Source organism: Berkeleyomyces rouxiae, assembly GCF_048999995.1.
Source record: "Berkeleyomyces rouxiae strain 22BRR77 chromosome Unknown BrBRR77_ptg000011l, whole genome shotgun sequence".
Lineage (NCBI taxonomy): Eukaryota > Fungi > Ascomycota > Sordariomycetes > Microascales > Ceratocystidaceae > Berkeleyomyces > Berkeleyomyces rouxiae.
In genome coordinates, this window is record NW_027396501.1 from 193,802 (window position 1) to 210,405 (window position 16,604).

At 48.2% G+C, this 16,604-nt stretch overlaps 2 protein-coding genes across 2 annotated transcripts; both read right to left on the minus strand.

The window, feature by feature from the left end:
• Positions 1 to 5,108: 5,108 nt before the first annotated feature.
• On the minus strand, positions 5,109 to 12,371 carry BROUX77_007108 (uncharacterized protein; the record flags this gene model as incomplete). Its single annotated transcript, XM_073752168.1, has 2 exons — positions 5,109 to 7,981; positions 9,026 to 12,371. The coding sequence occupies 2 exons, from the start codon at positions 12,369 to 12,371 to the stop codon at positions 5,109 to 5,111; spliced, it is 6,219 nt and encodes a 2,072-aa protein (XP_073602519.1).
• A 164-nt stretch (positions 12,372 to 12,535) lies between these two features.
• BROUX77_007109 (uncharacterized protein) lies at positions 12,536 to 13,189 on the minus strand (the record flags this gene model as incomplete). Its single annotated transcript, XM_073752169.1, has 1 exon — positions 12,536 to 13,189. The coding sequence occupies one exon, from the start codon at positions 13,187 to 13,189 to the stop codon at positions 12,536 to 12,538; it is 654 nt and encodes a 217-aa protein (XP_073602520.1).
• Between the last annotated feature and the right edge of the window lie 3,415 nt (positions 13,190 to 16,604).

A 16,604-nucleotide genomic window follows, 5' to 3' on the forward strand; every position in this document is an offset into this window, starting at 1 on the left:
CGTTAAAGTATGCTATCTCACGGCAGGCTTCTAAGAGAACATAAGGGGTAATGAAGCTTCCTCACAAGCTTCTAAGATAACAAGGGGTAGTGAAGCTTCCTCACAAGCTTCTAAGATAAAAAAAATGTGATGTTAAAGATAATATGTGACGGGTTGTCTAAGTACGGAGAAAACTCATAGTTAGGTCCAATGCTGTTTATTATCTTTAACATAGGGAAGAAAAGAAAGAAAAGGAAGAAGAAAATCTAAACTAAAGATGGGGGAACTGTATTACGGATAGGGCCCAAGGAAACCATTAGGGTTCTAGAAAGCCAACGACTCAGGACAATGATAGGTTCCAGAGGTGGACAGTCAGGCCTGCGCGGATATACGGCCGGGAGGAGAGGATAGAACTCTCTAGGTCGTATGGTCGGTTTGAGGTAAAGAGGCACACTCAACTAATTGATCTTATAACACACGGAAGGGAATAAACAATCACAGGAACACTGAGGTAACGAAGACGACAGAAGGTACTGATGCAATGAAGGCTATCAAGAAACAAGTGATAATTAAAGATATAGTACTAAAGAAGAAGGTACTATCGAAGAAGTGATACTATAAACTAGTATACAAAGAAGAATGGCAAAAGGGGTGTATGTGATTGTTAAGCTTGGGGAGCAAGAGTTAACCTGATCACACAGGGCAGAAGGCAACGCTATTTAAGGCGTTGCAGATTCTGACAACAGAGATCTTCCCAAGCTAGAACCAAATCACAGATAACCGAAAGTGGGGACATACGTAACTCAACGTTACCAGACGCTACTATCAAACCGGATGTTAGTTCACGAGATAAACCAACACGGCAGCAGCAGAACTGAAAATCCCTCAAGACACCCAGGCAACGATATGTCGCGTTACAGCGATATCGGCCTAACAGGTGTGGGCCCCACGCTCAAACGCTGTTGACACAAAAGGAACGAGAATAGCAGTCAACTCAGAATAAGCTGCATCAACTGCAGAGTACCGAGTTACCTAATAGCGATGATCTATAGTGTGCAAGCCGGCCACACCCGAGTAGATAAACCGGAGTGACACCTCAAGGTTACACAGACCACCAAGTGGTATAACCGTATCATCATACGTCCTTGGAACATTAGCGTGACACAACGGAAGCGGGGTAAGGTGCCAGGCATAACCCTATGCAATGGCAATGGCAAGAATGGCTATTCATGACAGTATGCTCCTTTTAAATGACTGATTTCCACAGCAGTACTAAGATCGCCACATCCTAGACTAGAATCAAGTCGGAGAATTCGCAAAAGGAAGCCGGGCATCTAGGGACACGGAAGTCCACCGGGCTTTGCAGAATCGGAACAGAAGGAATAAGCCAACCATACGGGTCTAGACACAGCATGACTCCGCAGGCAAGAATTGTAGATCTCGATGCACCAACAACATCGTGACGTATAGGGGATCAACGGAATCCCTAGCATGAAAGCTTGTACATCTGATCAACATAAAACAAGGCCTTGAAGTGCAACGACAACTTCGTAAGGGCCTCGTGTCCACAGACAAGAGGAAGGTAAAAAAGAATGGGAATAACGAAAGGCAACCTCATCAACCGAGGGGCAGCACCAAGGATCTTAAGTGGGAATAAGTTGAGAACGCAGCTCAGTACCCGCAAAGGCAAAGGTTTTTCAACCTTGTTGTCCTCCCTAGTTATGGCATTGGTCATAGAAGTAAGAGCCAGGCCTGTAGGTTATAACAAACAACAATCGCTCAGTTCCATAGCCCATAAATCTGTTGCCTGCAAGATGCAGAAGGTCCCCTGAGAACTACCAAGTTCTGGTAACAAGTGTACACCAGAGTGGCTACTCAGTTGGCACAATCATCAATCGCCGCGACATAATCGCCTCCACAATAGCTAAGAACCCCCTGGGACATGGTTCGATGGATGTAAACGAACACGATTCCGGTTGTGGGAGAATAGACTAACATGTGTAATGGGGACTCATCATCGATCGGGTAATTGGTATATGACAACAGACAGCATGGAAACAAAGACGTGCAGGATCCGTAAAGAGTATTGGTGAAAGGGGAAAACAAGAAATTGGTAAAGTCAGCTTGTCAAACTTGGCAGTATTTCAGCACAAGATACAAGACTGGCCTGCACCACCATAGGCAGGACTTCGAAGAGGGACATCGTGTTTCTTTTAACGAGAAGAAAAACAACAAGATATTGTCCAAAAGAGAGAGGCAGAGAGTAGGCCCAAGTGAAGACACAAAGAGGTCGCAGAAAGGAGACATAGAGTAGTCGCAAGTAGACGTAACAGAGTCGAAGAAAGTAACAGGCAAGAGAGCTGTCCAAAGTAGAGGACACAGAACATGTCACAAGAAGTAGACGTATAGTGGTCGTAAGTAGACACAACAACAGCCGAAAGAAAATAGTCCGAACAGTGGCCTAACGCATTAGACACAACTGTGGCACGAAGACTAGACATAACTGTCAAGAAGTGGGACAGAAGCGAGCTGTTAACAAAGCGAGTAGACAGCAACTGTCAATACCCAGACAGACACGGGCTGTCAGCAAAGCGAGTAGATATAAACTATCAATACCCGGACAGACACGAGCTGTCGGCAATTATAACCCAGCAGGGGTCAAACGCAAGCACCATAGTGGTCAAAGAAGAGACACAAAAAAAGCAGTCGCCGATGGACACACGGTGTCACAAGGAAGAGGCATTAAGAGGTGTCAACCCAAAGAACAGACACGAGCTGTTCGTAGAACCAACGAGCTCAGCAAAGAACAGACACTAGCTGCTGATATCATATAAATAGACCCAACAGGAGTCAAAACAATTAGGCAAGACAAAGGCCAAGAAATACAGACACAGAGGTCTAAAAACAGACATAAACTGTCCAAGAAATCCCACAAGAACTCAATAACATGCTTTGGCACAATGGCAGGTGTGTGAGTAAACTCAACAACAACACTTTATACACTCAGGTACCATGTTGTAACTCAAAGTAATCTGGGAGTTGGCAACATCATTGCTGCAAGCCAAAAGGTGCATAGCTGGTAGACATGGCTTTCTGGAAACCCCCGTTCAGATGTGGCAAGTTGTAACGACTGGTTGATGCGGGACCAAATGAACAGCTTATAAAATAAGGTAGTTGACCGCCCGTAAATCAACAGAAGATCGTACACTGCCTGGTTCCCGAGGACAAAGAATCGGAGAAGCCAACACTGAAGAAGTAGGGGCAATGAAGCCACGTGTGAGCATGCCATCCAGGTTTTGCTTGACAAGTTGCAAATTTAGATGTGCATCATCAGACGGAAGAGTATTGATATGTTCGGCAGTCGAGACAAGATTAACAGCATGACCTGCGTCTTGACAAGAGGTGGTTGAAGGTACACCATCCCGCAAGAACACCGGACGCAAATCATAATAACTGTCCGAACTGCATTCGGGATATCGCTTGTGCACTTGTTCTAGCCGTAGGTCATCCTGATCAACAGGATCGAGAACCTGCTCAGCGGTAGTGCGGTGAGCCCGCCGGTTCTCATTGCTTGCAGTGGAACGCAAAGCTTGAGACGACATTAGCCTAGAGGAACAAAGTGCTTCAACGAAATTAAAGGAGCTGGGACAGAGACAGTGCCATCAACTGACTGTCCACAGAAGAAGAGAAGTAGATTGAGAAATGGAATCAACTAAGAACCAGAAAGAGCCGAGTTATGACTAGCGGACGAAGAAGGTTGTGTAACAACAGCAGCGCTAGTATGATCATAGGAAGACGGGATATCGGCCGTAGTCGAGAGCCGGAACGAAAAGAAGAATAAGGTGTGCTAAAGAATAACAAAGAGTTGGAAGAATGTGTGAGTCTTTAAATGAAGCTTAACAAAATATTACGGATAGGGCCCAAGGAAACCATTAGGGTTCTAGAAAGCCAACGACTCAGGACAATGATAGGTTCCAGAGGTGGACAGTCAGGCCTGCGCGGATATACGGCCGGGAGGAGAGGATAGAACTCTCTAGGTCGTATGGTCGGTTTGAGGTAAAGAGGCACACTCAACTAATTGATCTTATAACACACGGAAGGGAATAAACAATCACAGGAACACTGAGGTAACGAAGACGACAGAAGGTACTGATGCAATGAAGGCTATCAAGAAACAAGTGATAATTAAAGATATAGTACTAAAGAAGAAGGTACTATCGAAGAAGTGATACTATAAACTAGTATACAAAGAAGAATGGCAAAAGGGGTGTATGTGATTGTTAAGCTTGGGGAGCAAGAGTTAACCTGATCACACAGGGCAGAAGGCAACGCTATTTAAGGCGTTGCAGATTCTGACAACAGAGATCTTCCCAAGCTAGAACCAAATCACAGATAACCGAAAGTGGGGACATACGTAACTCAACGTTACCAGACGCTACTATCAAACCGGATGTTAGTTCACGAGATAAACCAACACGGCAGCAGCAGAACTGAAAATCCCTCAAGACACCCAGGCAACGATATGTCGCGTTACAGCGATATCGGCCTAACAGGTGTGGGCCCCACGCTCAAACGCTGTTGACACAAAAGGAACGAGAATAGCAGTCAACTCAGAATAAGCTGCATCAACTGCAGAGTACCGAGTTACCTAATAGCGATGATCTATAGTGTGCAAGCCGGCCACACCCGAGTAGATAAACCGGAGTGACACCTCAAGGTTACACAGACCACCAAGTGGTATAACCGTATCATCATACGTCCTTGGAACATTAGCGTGACACAACGGAAGCGGGGTAAGGTGCCAGGCATAACCCTATGCAATGGCAATGGCAAGAATGGCTATTCATGACAAACTGGCTCTGCTTTATAGGCATTCAGGAATCCAGTTGTGTGGGCCCCACCAGGGCAACCAGCCCTATGACCCCTGTACAATAAAAGTGGAGCAACATCCGTGCACATAAAAGTGGGTCCCGACCCTTGTGACACAAAAAGTGGGTCGCACCCTGGTCGACTAAAAGTGGGTCCACAAACCCTAACCCGAAAGTGGACCCAACTTCAAATCACACAAAAAGTGGGTCAACATGGATCAGCCCAAAGATGATCCAACATCGGGTCCACGACCCGTAACATTACCCCCCTCCTCTCGTCCGTGTGCGGGGGCCTGTCCGGGCGTCAGCTTCTGGTACGCCCACATCGTCTTCTGTTCCAAACTCGGCTTCGAACATCTCAAGCGCTTCGGTGTCCTCGAAATCAACGCGCGGTCTCCAATCTGGCTCTGCGTATCCGGCCCATTTGACAAGAACTTCTCTGCGGTAGCCTCTTCCAACGCGTCTCTGGCGGCTTCTCAGGATTCGTTCAACAAGGTACTCGGGTTCGCCGTATTCGTTTTCTTCAATTGGTGGCGGCTGCGTGTCGTCCGTTTCTTGCGACGGGAACGGGTTCTGGCTGGCGGGCTTGAGCAAATCGACGTGGAATCTCGGATGAACATTTGTCGGCACGTCCAACTCAACAACATGGGGAGAGACAATCTTCCTGACTTTGTACATCGCGTTCGTCCAGGAAAGCTTCTTTGATAGCTGCGGCGTCGAAATATTCTTGAGCTTTAGCCACACGGTGTCTCCGACTTCGAACCGAACCTGGGGGCCTCTCGATCGGTTGGCCTGATCTTCCATGTCCTGTTGTCGCGCTGCCATGGCTGCCTGTGCTAGCTCCCAGCCTTCGTGGAGTCTCTGAATGAACTTCTCGGCGTCTCGGTGTTCTAGCCTTCGCGGAACGGACTCTTCTGCTGTAAATTGCTCGATTGGGCTGACGTGATAACCGTGCGTCAGGAAAAACGGACTCATTCCCATCGAGGTATTCCGGTTGTTGATCGCCAACATGGCCGAGGGGAGCAAGTCTGGCCAATCATACTGCGAATAGGTGATGAACGATCGCAAGTATGTCAAAACTTCTTGATTCATCCGTTCCGTTGCGCCGTCAGTCTGTGGGTGGAAACCTGTCGACAACCGTTGTTCGATACCAGTAAGCTTGCAAAGATGAGTCCAAAACTCGCTCGTCCAGTTAGTGCCTCGATCAGAGACCAGCGCGCGCGGGAAACCATGGTGCTTCCAATAACACTGCAGGAAACGCTCTGCACATTCTTCGGCCTTCATCGTATTCATCGCTTCTAAGGCGACACCTCCCGTTAGACGGTCAACAATCACCATCAGGTAGCGGGGATCTCCCGATTTCTTCGCGGGGAGCTCAGTCATGAAGTCTATACCCAGCTCCGAGTGGGGTCGCTGCGGGATCGGAAGCGGCAACAGTAATCCCTTCTTACGCTCGCGCCACACTTTCGACCGCCCACAAACATTGCAGTTCGCACAAAAACGTCTCACATCTCGTGATATACCTGGCCAGAAAAACTCGCGGGACAGAATGGCAAGCGTGCCGTCGCGTCCGGGGTGGCCTGTGATGTGTGAGTCGTGCGTCTTCTGAATCAGTGCCGTCCGTAGGGGTTCCCATTCTGGAATACACAACTTGTGGCGATATAACAGGGCACCTCGTTGGTCGAATTCGCACTCGGCTATGGATATCGTTATCTTTTTAGTCAGCGACGGGGGAAAACTTCGTTCGCCTGCTGCCAAAGCTTGGTACATTTCCTGCATATCCGAGTCGTGGTCCTTCGCTTGGTCCCAAAGCTCTTGGAGGTGCGGTTGCACAAACAGTCGTGATCCGTCCGGGACATTGTCGGGGCTTTCTGCGATGTCACCAGCTGCCACAGGCACCGTTGCTGTGTGGGGAATCCATTGGTCCTTGATGAGCTTCATGATCCGGGACTTCAGGCGGTCGTCATCTTCGCCTTGCGGAACATCTTGCTGTCGTCGACTGAGGGCGTCGGGCTTTCCACTCTTGCTGCCTGACCGAAACTCAAGCTTGAAATCGAACTCCGAAAGCATCTGCGACCACCGAACCTGACGCTCCGAAAGTTTGCGAGTCGTCATGAAATACTGTAGGTTCTTGTGGTCGGACAAAATCTTGAAAGGCGCTCCCAAACTCTTGAGTTCGCCTCGCCATTCTTCAAGGCATTTTACGACTGCCAAAAGCTCCTTGTCGTGAATCTCGTAATTAACTTCGGCAGGACTCAACTTCTTGGAGAAAAACGCAACCGGACGCAACTTGCCATCATCATCAACCTGGGATAGAGTGCCTCCAAGTGCCCAACCAGAGCAGTCGCACTCCACCACCGTCGTTCGGTCTTCGTCCCACATTGCTAAAACTGGTGCCGTGATGAACAAATTCTTGAGCGTCTCGAACGCGCGCTCTTCGGCTTGGCCCCATTTCCACGGGACACCCTTCTTCGTTAAACTGACCAAAGGGGCCGCCACTTCGCTAAACGAGTCGATGAACTGACGATAAAAATTGGCGAATCCGATAAAACTGCGGACCCCCTTGACGTTGGTTGGCGGAACCCACTCTCGTATAGCCGCGACCTTCGCTGGGTCAACCTTGACTCCTTGGCCGGCCTGAATGATGAAACCCAAATACTTCGTTTCCGTAACTGCGAACTCGCACTTGTTAAGGTCCAAACACAGACCCGCATCTCCCAACTTCTTCAGCACGAGCTCGACCTTTTCCATGTGCTCCTTGCGACTACCATCGGTATAAATCAACACATCGTCGAGGTAGGCGGAACAGAAATCGTCCAAATGTTCGCGCAGGGTGCTGTTGATATATCTTTGGAAGGTCGCCGGTGCTCCAGTAAGTCCAAAAGGCGTAACAAGCCACTCGTAAAGGCCAAATCTTGTCCGGAAAGCCGTCTTCCATTCATCGCCCTCTTTAACACGAATCTTGTGAAACGCAGCGCGCACGTCAACCTTGGTGAAGTAACGGGCCTTGGCTAACGAACGCAGCGTCTCGCTAATGAGGGGCAGGGGGTAGCGGTCTTTCTCCGTGATGGCGTTGATACCACGGTAGTCGACGCAGAATCGTAGGCCACCCCCGGGCTTCCGTACAAACAGGACTGGTATTACGGATAGGGCCCGAAGAAAGGATTAGGGTTCCGGGTACAGCCAACGACTCGGGACAATGATAGGTTCCTGAGGTGGACAGTCGGGCCTGTGGAGGAAGACGTCAGTTAGACAGAGTGCTAAGACGTATGGTCGGTTGAGATGAAGAGGCAACACACAACTTAGATGGCTATTCTGAGAATAGAGCGGCACAAAGAGGAAGGAGGAGGAACAATCACACACTTCAAAGAAGAAGAAAGGTTGAACTGCAAAGAAAGCAAGAACAGAATGGTATAAAGAAGAAGAAGAAGGTAAGCAAGTGCATGTGATTGTTAAGCTTGGAGAACAAGAGTAAACCTGATCAACTCAGGGCAGGAGACGACGATATTTATGTTGTCGGCGCTCCTGACAAAACTCTGTCTTCCCAAGCTAGAAACAATCAACATCTAACTACGAACAAAAAATAAGTCTCGTGTAAACAAGACGTAACAGGTTCGTAACAATCGAACCAGATAACAACCCCCACCTAAGCACGCAATGGCAATTGCAACAAGAAAACTCCGCAGCAGCAGAACAACGTCTATCAGAGCACCCGTGCTCAGCACATCCCACGACAACCTCATATCCGTTGATCAACTCACGATCTACACAGACCAACCTGTGCCATAAGCGCATCTTCATAGGTCGCCGACCTTCGGCGTTGTGGAAAAGAAGAGTGGGGTAGGTCTCATGCATAACCCTTAGCATGAGCAGTGTCAGGATAGCTATTCATGACAGTAGCCCCCCTTTTTATGACTGATTTCCACAGCAGTACTAAGATCGTCTGGCGTTAGGCATCCTCTTGTAGAATTCTGCAACCTTCTCAGGTGCATTGGCTAAATGGTCCAGAGGTTCCCAGGAGGGTCCATCATGTTCATAGCCCTCCCAAACTACTTGATATTGCAGAGGGCCACGCGAAGACACGCCTATAATTTCCTTGACCACAAATTCTTCCTCGCCATCTACTATGACGGGAGGAGGAGGAGGGTTTTTCTGGCCAGGAAGAGGATCCGACGCACATGGTTCCAGCAGACAAACGTGGAAGACGGGATGAACCTTCATAGTGGCAGGGAGTGCCAACTCGTAGGCATGCGAAGACACCTTCCGTAGAATCTTAAATGGGCCAAGCTTCTTGAAGTCCAACTTCTTTGAAGGACGAGTAGTTCGAATATTTCTACTCAAAAGCCACACTAAGTCCCCTTCTCGAAGGAGAGGGGCGGAAGATTTGTGTCGATTCGCGTACTCGGTCATCCGCTCACGGCTCCACGTAATTTCAGTCTTTAAAAACTGACAAATGTTGTCAAGCTCTTTAACAAAGTTCCGCAACGGGCCTTTTTCCACAGAGACTGGGAGCGACTCACGCCCACTTCTGGGGTGAAACCCGTGGTTCGCAAAGAAGGGCGTCAGCATAGTAGAACTGGACTCGGAGTCATTGTAAGAGAACTCCGCCAAGGGCAAAAGATCAGCCCAATTGTCCTGTCTATAGTTGGTGTAACCCCGCAGGTATTGCTCCAAAATAGAGTTCACACGCTCAGTCTGACCATCGGTCTGAGGGTGGAACGCAGTACTCAGATTTTGCTTTATGCCCAACAGTTTGGCTAAAGCCTTGGAAAAAGCCGACGTAAACAGACTACCCCTGTCGGACACAATGTCCAATGGCAGACCGTGGAGCCTATACACTGCTGACAAATAGAGCTTAGCAAAACCTGCAGCATCCAGCGAGGAATCGCAAGGTATAAAGTGAGCCATTTTGCTAAGCCTATCGACGACAACGAGAATCATGTCAAAAGAATTGGAGACCGGCAAGCCGGTGATAAAATCAAGGGACACAGATGTCCACCGAGCTTGCGGAATGGTCAGAGGTTTCAGTAGACCGTAGGGACTATGTCGCGCGGACTTGATCCGTTGGCAGACCTCACAATTTCGGATGTACCGGATGACATCACGACGCATCCCGGGCCACCAGTATTCCCGAACAAGAAGTTCAAAAGTGTTCTTTTGTCCAGGGTGTCCGCTAGGCATAATATCATGACAATTCTTCAATGCACGAACTCGTAGATCCTCGTTCGGCAAATATAGAAGGTCGTTGACAAACAAAAGACCGTCATTGTCAAGCCTGCAGACACTGAGGTCCACATCTGGAGGTTTGGTCGACTGGCCTCGAAGAGCAGAAATAACATCAAGAGCCCACTTGTCCGTGGATAGCGCGATTTTTACCTCGTCTACCAAAGACATGGTACCAATAAAATTTTCAGGGGGAATAATAGGAGCACACAGCTCTTTATCCTCCTCAGAAGAAGAAGAAACGAGGTCTTCGTAGCGTCTGGTCAGGGCATCAGCTCTAGAATTCAAGGAGCCAGGCCTATAAGTGATGACATAACGGTACTCGCTCAGTTCCATAGCCCACCTCGCTTGCCGTCTGTTCATGGCCGGAATTTGCTTAAGAACGGCTAAATTCCGATGGTCCGTCAATACCAGAACAGGTTTTTCCAGACTTTCAACCATGAATCGCCACGACTTTAGAGACTCCACAATGGCTAACAACTCCTTGTCACCTACGCCGTAGTTACACTGGGCAGGATTCATTTTTTGAGAGAAATAGGCCACGGGGTGTAGTAGAAGCCCCTTGTCAGTCGGGTGGTATTGAGACATGACGGCAGATATTACACGGTCAGACGCGTCTGTTTCAATAACAGTGTCCAACAGGTAATCAAAGTGCTTGAGGATAGGTTCAGAGCAGAAAAGGTCCTTCAGGGTGTGAAATGCTGCCTCACATTCAGAGGACCAGACAAAAGATTGCGTCTTTTTAGTCAACTCGAAGAGAGGTGTGCAGATTCTAGAGAAGTCACGGATGAACCTCCTATAGAAATTGGCAAAACCCAAAAAGGACTGGACTCCCTTAACAGTTCGGGGAGCCTCCCACTCACGGACAGCCGCAACTTTAGCGGGGTCCATCTTCAGAGCATCGGCTGAAATAACAAAGCCAACAAAGGTAGTTTCAGTCTTGTCGAATTCGCATTTTTCACCCTTGACAAACAGACTGGCCTGCGCTAATTTTAGCAGGACTTTGCGCACATGAACATCATGTTCCTCTTGGTTCAGAGAGAACACCAGGATATCATCCAAGTAACAGACACAGAATATGTCCAAATACTCCGACAAGACCTCGCTGACATATTTCTGACACGTGGCAGGAGCATTGGTGAGCCCAAACGGCATCACATTGTACTCAAAAATGCCATATCGAGTTCTGAAAGCTGTCTTGTATTCATCACCTTTCTTGATGCGAATCAAGTGGTACGCAGCTCTCAGATCCAGCTTTGTAAAAATGTTTCCCGTAGCCGCCGTGCGCAGTGATTCATTGATCCGAGGCAGAGGAGTTACGTCTTTGATGGTGATATCATTGACGGCTCGGAAATCAACACAGAATCGTAAACTGCCTGGCTTCCTAGCAAAAAGAATCGGGGAAGCCAGCGGCGAAGAGGAAGAGGAAATAAAGCCTTTAGCAAGCATGCCATCTAGATATTTTTTGACAGCCTGCAACTCGAGTGGAGTCATATCGTACAGCGGGGCCTTGGGGTATTTCGCATCGGGAACGAAGTTAATCGCATGATCAATGTCCCGGTGAGGTGGTAGTTGATCAGCACCTTCTCGAGAGAACAGAGGAAGTAGGTCATGGTATTTCTTCGGGATGCGTTCAAGGAGCCGTGCATGCTCTTGTTCCGGAGTTAGGTCCTCCTGATTGAGATAATCCAGGACTTCCTGAGCGGTGACACGATAAATCTGTAGTTTCTCAGCTTTGGCAAAGCGATGCAAAGCCTGAGACGACACCGTCACACAGGAACAAGACACAGCTGACGATTGTGCAATAAAAGAAGGAAGGGGTGAAGTGGCTGAAGCAGGAGCAGATCCCTCAATCTGACTGCCAGCGGTAGAAGCAATATTTTTGTCGTTTTTTGTATAAGAAAAATCAAACGAAGCGCCAGAATCAGTAGAAGCAGTCGAAACAGAAGAAGAAGAAGAAGAAGAATCAGAAGCTGCCACAGCATTGCCATCGGCGGTAGAAGTAACCGATATCTTGAGCGTATTGGAAGGCCAAGAAATTTCCGGGTTATGGGCGTCGAGCCAGCATTTCCCCAGGATGATGTGGTAGCCCCCAAGCTTCGTGATTTGAAAAACCAAAGTTTCTGAATAATTAGGAAAAGAGAGGGACAAAGGAACTTGGTGGGTCACTTTACCCGCAGCAGTTTCACTACCATCAACAACATGGAGCGACTCGGCTCTGGCCTTGAGAACAGTAGGAATCTGATGCCTTGCTATAAATTCAGAATCCACAAAACAAGTTGTTGATCCCGAATCCACCATAGCGTAGGCCTCAATGGAATTATTCACTGTCACAGGAATAACCAGAGGGGGAGAGTTACCATAATCGATAGCATTATCAAGAGAACAAGTGCTGATTCTCAAGAGACCCTCATCAGCAGCGTCAGGGCTAGCCAGGACCAGAGGGGAATGGGTCGGTAGCCCTTCTAGTTTTTTGACGCATCAGGCGCAGGGGCCGTCGAGGGAGCCCGGGTAGAAGTGGAGGGAGAAGGGACAGTAGCTGCGCGAAGAGCAAGGTTGTTTTTGGGGCAAGCCTTTAGCATGTGGTCCTTTGCGCCACACTTCCAACAAACACCCTTTGCCATTTTGCCGTCAGCAGTCTTACGGAAGGGTAGACCGTTGGCATCGGGACCTGCAGAGGTACCCTTAGCTGGCTTGGTGTTGGGGACAGCTTTTTGGGCGCCAGCATTTCTCGAACGAGAATCTTGCTGAAAGGGGACCACACCAGGAGGCGGTTGGATTTTCCCGTTGTTTCCCCGGGTTCGGTTGTTGATCGTATTGTCCAGCGTGTTGCAGAAATTAGCGAACTGATCAAGCGTTCCCTTAGGGGCAGGATAGGTGTTCCAAGCCAGAGCGTCCTGTATGTGGGGCTTGAGGCCTCGCTGAAATAGTGCAATGGTGAAATCAGCGTCGGCCCAACCGAGTTTCTTCAACAGCGTTGTAAAAGCAGAGTGATAGGCAGTACAAGTACCTGTCTGCTTTAAGTCGAAGATCTGCTGGGTCGCAGTCATGCGCCAGTCAGGGTCATCGAAAGCCTCAGCTAACGATTTCATAAAATCGTCGTACGTTTCAAAGTTCATGTGTCCAGTGGCCGGGTCCATCCGAGGCATGGCCCAATCCAGAGCGCCATCTCTAAGGTAGGAGAATATTACGGATAGGGCCCAAGGAAACCATTAGGGTTCTAGAAAGCCAACGACTCAGGACAATGATAGGTTCCAGAGGTGGACAGTCAGGCCTGCGCGGATATACGGCCGGGAGGAGAGGATAGAACTCTCTAGGTCGTATGGTCGGTTTGAGGTAAAGAGGCACACTCAACTAATTGATCTTATAACACACGGAAGGGAATAAACAATCACAGGAACACTGAGGTAACGAAGACGACAGAAGGTACTGATGCAATGAAGGCTATCAAGAAACAAGTGATAATTAAAGATATAGTACTAAAGAAGAAGGTACTATCGAAGAAGTGATACTATAAACTAGTATACAAAGAAGAATGGCAAAAGGGGTGTATGTGATTGTTAAGCTTGGGGAGCAAGAGTTAACCTGATCACACAGGGCAGAAGGCAACGCTATTTAAGGCGTTGCAGATTCTGACAACAGAGATCTTCCCAAGCTAGAACCAAATCACAGATAACCGAAAGTGGGGACATACGTAACTCAACGTTACCAGACGCTACTATCAAACCGGATGTTAGTTCACGAGATAAACCAACACGGCAGCAGCAGAACTGAAAATCCCTCAAGACACCCAGGCAACGATATGTCGCGTTACAGCGATATCGGCCTAACAGGTGTGGGCCCCACGCTCAAACGCTGTTGACACAAAAGGAACGAGAATAGCAGTCAACTCAGAATAAGCTGCATCAACTGCAGAGTACCGAGTTACCTAATAGCGATGATCTATAGTGTGCAAGCCGGCCACACCCGAGTAGATAAACCGGAGTGACACCTCAAGGTTACACAGACCACCAAGTGGTATAACCGTATCATCATACGTCCTTGGAACATTAGCGTGACACAACGGAAGCGGGGTAAGGTGCCAGGCATAACCCTATGCAATGGCAATGGCAAGAATGGCTATTCATGACAGTATGCTCCTTTTAAATGACTGATTTCCACAGCAGTACTAAGATCGCCACATCCTAGACTAGAATCAAGTCGGAGAATTCGCAAAAGGAAGCCGGGCATCTAGGGACACGGAAGTCCACCGGGCTTTGCAGAATCGGAACAGAAGGAATAAGCCAACCATACGGGTCTAGACACAGCATGACTCCGCAGGCAAGAATTGTAGATCTCGATGCACCAACAACATCGTGACGTATAGGGGATCAACGGAATCCCTAGCATGAAAGCTTGTACATCTGATCAACATAAAACAAGGCCTTGAAGTGCAACGACAACTTCGTAAGGGCCTCGTGTCCACAGACAAGAGGAAGGTAAAAAAGAATGGGAATAACGAAAGGCAACCTCATCAACCGAGGGGCAGCACCAAGGATCTTAAGTGGGAATAAGTTGAGAACGCAGCTCAGTACCCGCAAAGGCAAAGGTTTTTCAACCTTGTTGTCCTCCCTAGTTATGGCATTGGTCATAGAAGTAAGAGCCAGGCCTGTAGGTTATAACAAACAACAATCGCTCAGTTCCATAGCCCATAAATCTGTTGCCTGCAAGATGCAGAAGGTCCCCTGAGAACTACCAAGTTCTGGTAACAAGTGTACACCAGAGTGGCTACTCAGTTGGCACAATCATCAATCGCCGCGACATAATCGCCTCCACAATAGCTAAGAACCCCCTGGGACATGGTTCGATGGATGTAAACGAACACGATTCCGGTTGTGGGAGAATAGACTAACATGTGTAATGGGGACTCATCATCGATCGGGTAATTGGTATATGACAACAGACAGCATGGAAACAAAGACGTGCAGGATCCGTAAAGAGTATTGGTGAAAGGGGAAAACAAGAAATTGGTAAAGTCAGCTTGTCAAACTTGGCAGTATTTCAGCACAAGATACAAGACTGGCCTGCACCACCATAGGCAGGACTTCGAAGAGGGACATCGTGTTTCTTTTAACGAGAAGAAAAACAACAAGATATTGTCCAAAAGAGAGAGGCAGAGAGTAGGCCCAAGTGAAGACACAAAGAGGTCGCAGAAAGGAGACATAGAGTAGTCGCAAGTAGACGTAACAGAGTCGAAGAAAGTAACAGGCAAGAGAGCTGTCCAAAGTAGAGGACACAGAACATGTCACAAGAAGTAGACGTATAGTGGTCGTAAGTAGACACAACAACAGCCGAAAGAAAATAGTCCGAACAGTGGCCTAACGCATTAGACACAACTGTGGCACGAAGACTAGACATAACTGTCAAGAAGTGGGACAGAAGCGAGCTGTTAACAAAGCGAGTAGACAGCAACTGTCAATACCCAGACAGACACGGGCTGTCAGCAAAGCGAGTAGATATAAACTATCAATACCCGGACAGACACGAGCTGTCGGCAATTATAACCCAGCAGGGGTCAAACGCAAGCACCATAGTGGTCAAAGAAGAGACACAAAAAAAGCAGTCGCCGATGGACACACGGTGTCACAAGGAAGAGGCATTAAGAGGTGTCAACCCAAAGAACAGACACGAGCTGTTCGTAGAACCAACGAGCTCAGCAAAGAACAGACACTAGCTGCTGATATCATATAAATAGACCCAACAGGAGTCAAAACAATTAGGCAAGACAAAGGCCAAGAAATACAGACACAGAGGTCTAAAAACAGACATAAACTGTCCAAGAAATCCCACAAGAACTCAATAACATGCTTTGGCACAATGGCAGGTGTGTGAGTAAACTCAACAACAACACTTTATACACTCAGGTACCATGTTGTAACTCAAAGTAATCTGGGAGTTGGCAACATCATTGCTGCAAGCCAAAAGGTGCATAGCTGGTAGACATGGCTTTCTGGAAACCCCCGTTCAGATGTGGCAAGTTGTAACGACTGGTTGATGCGGGACCAAATGAACAGCTTATAAAATAAGGTAGTTGACCGCCCGTAAATCAACAGAAGATCGTACACTGCCTGGTTCCCGAGGACAAAGAATCGGAGAAGCCAACACTGAAGAAGTAGGGGCAATGAAGCCACGTGTGAGCATGCCATCCAGGTTTTGCTTGACAAGTTGCAAATTTAGATGTGCATCATCAGACGGAAGAGTATTGATATGTTCGGCAGTCGAGACAAGATTAACAGCATGACCTGCGTCTTGACAAGAGGTGGTTGAAGGTACACCATCCCGCAAGAACACCGGACGCAAATCATAATAACTGTCCGAACTGCATTCGGGATATCGCTTGTGCACTTGTTCTAGCCGTAGGTCATCCTGATCAACAGGATCGAGAACCTGCTCAGCGGTAGTGCGGTGAGCCCGCCGGTTCTCATTGCTTGCAGTGGAACGCAAAGCTTGAGACGACATTAGCCTAGAGGAACAAAGTGCTTCAACGAAATTAAA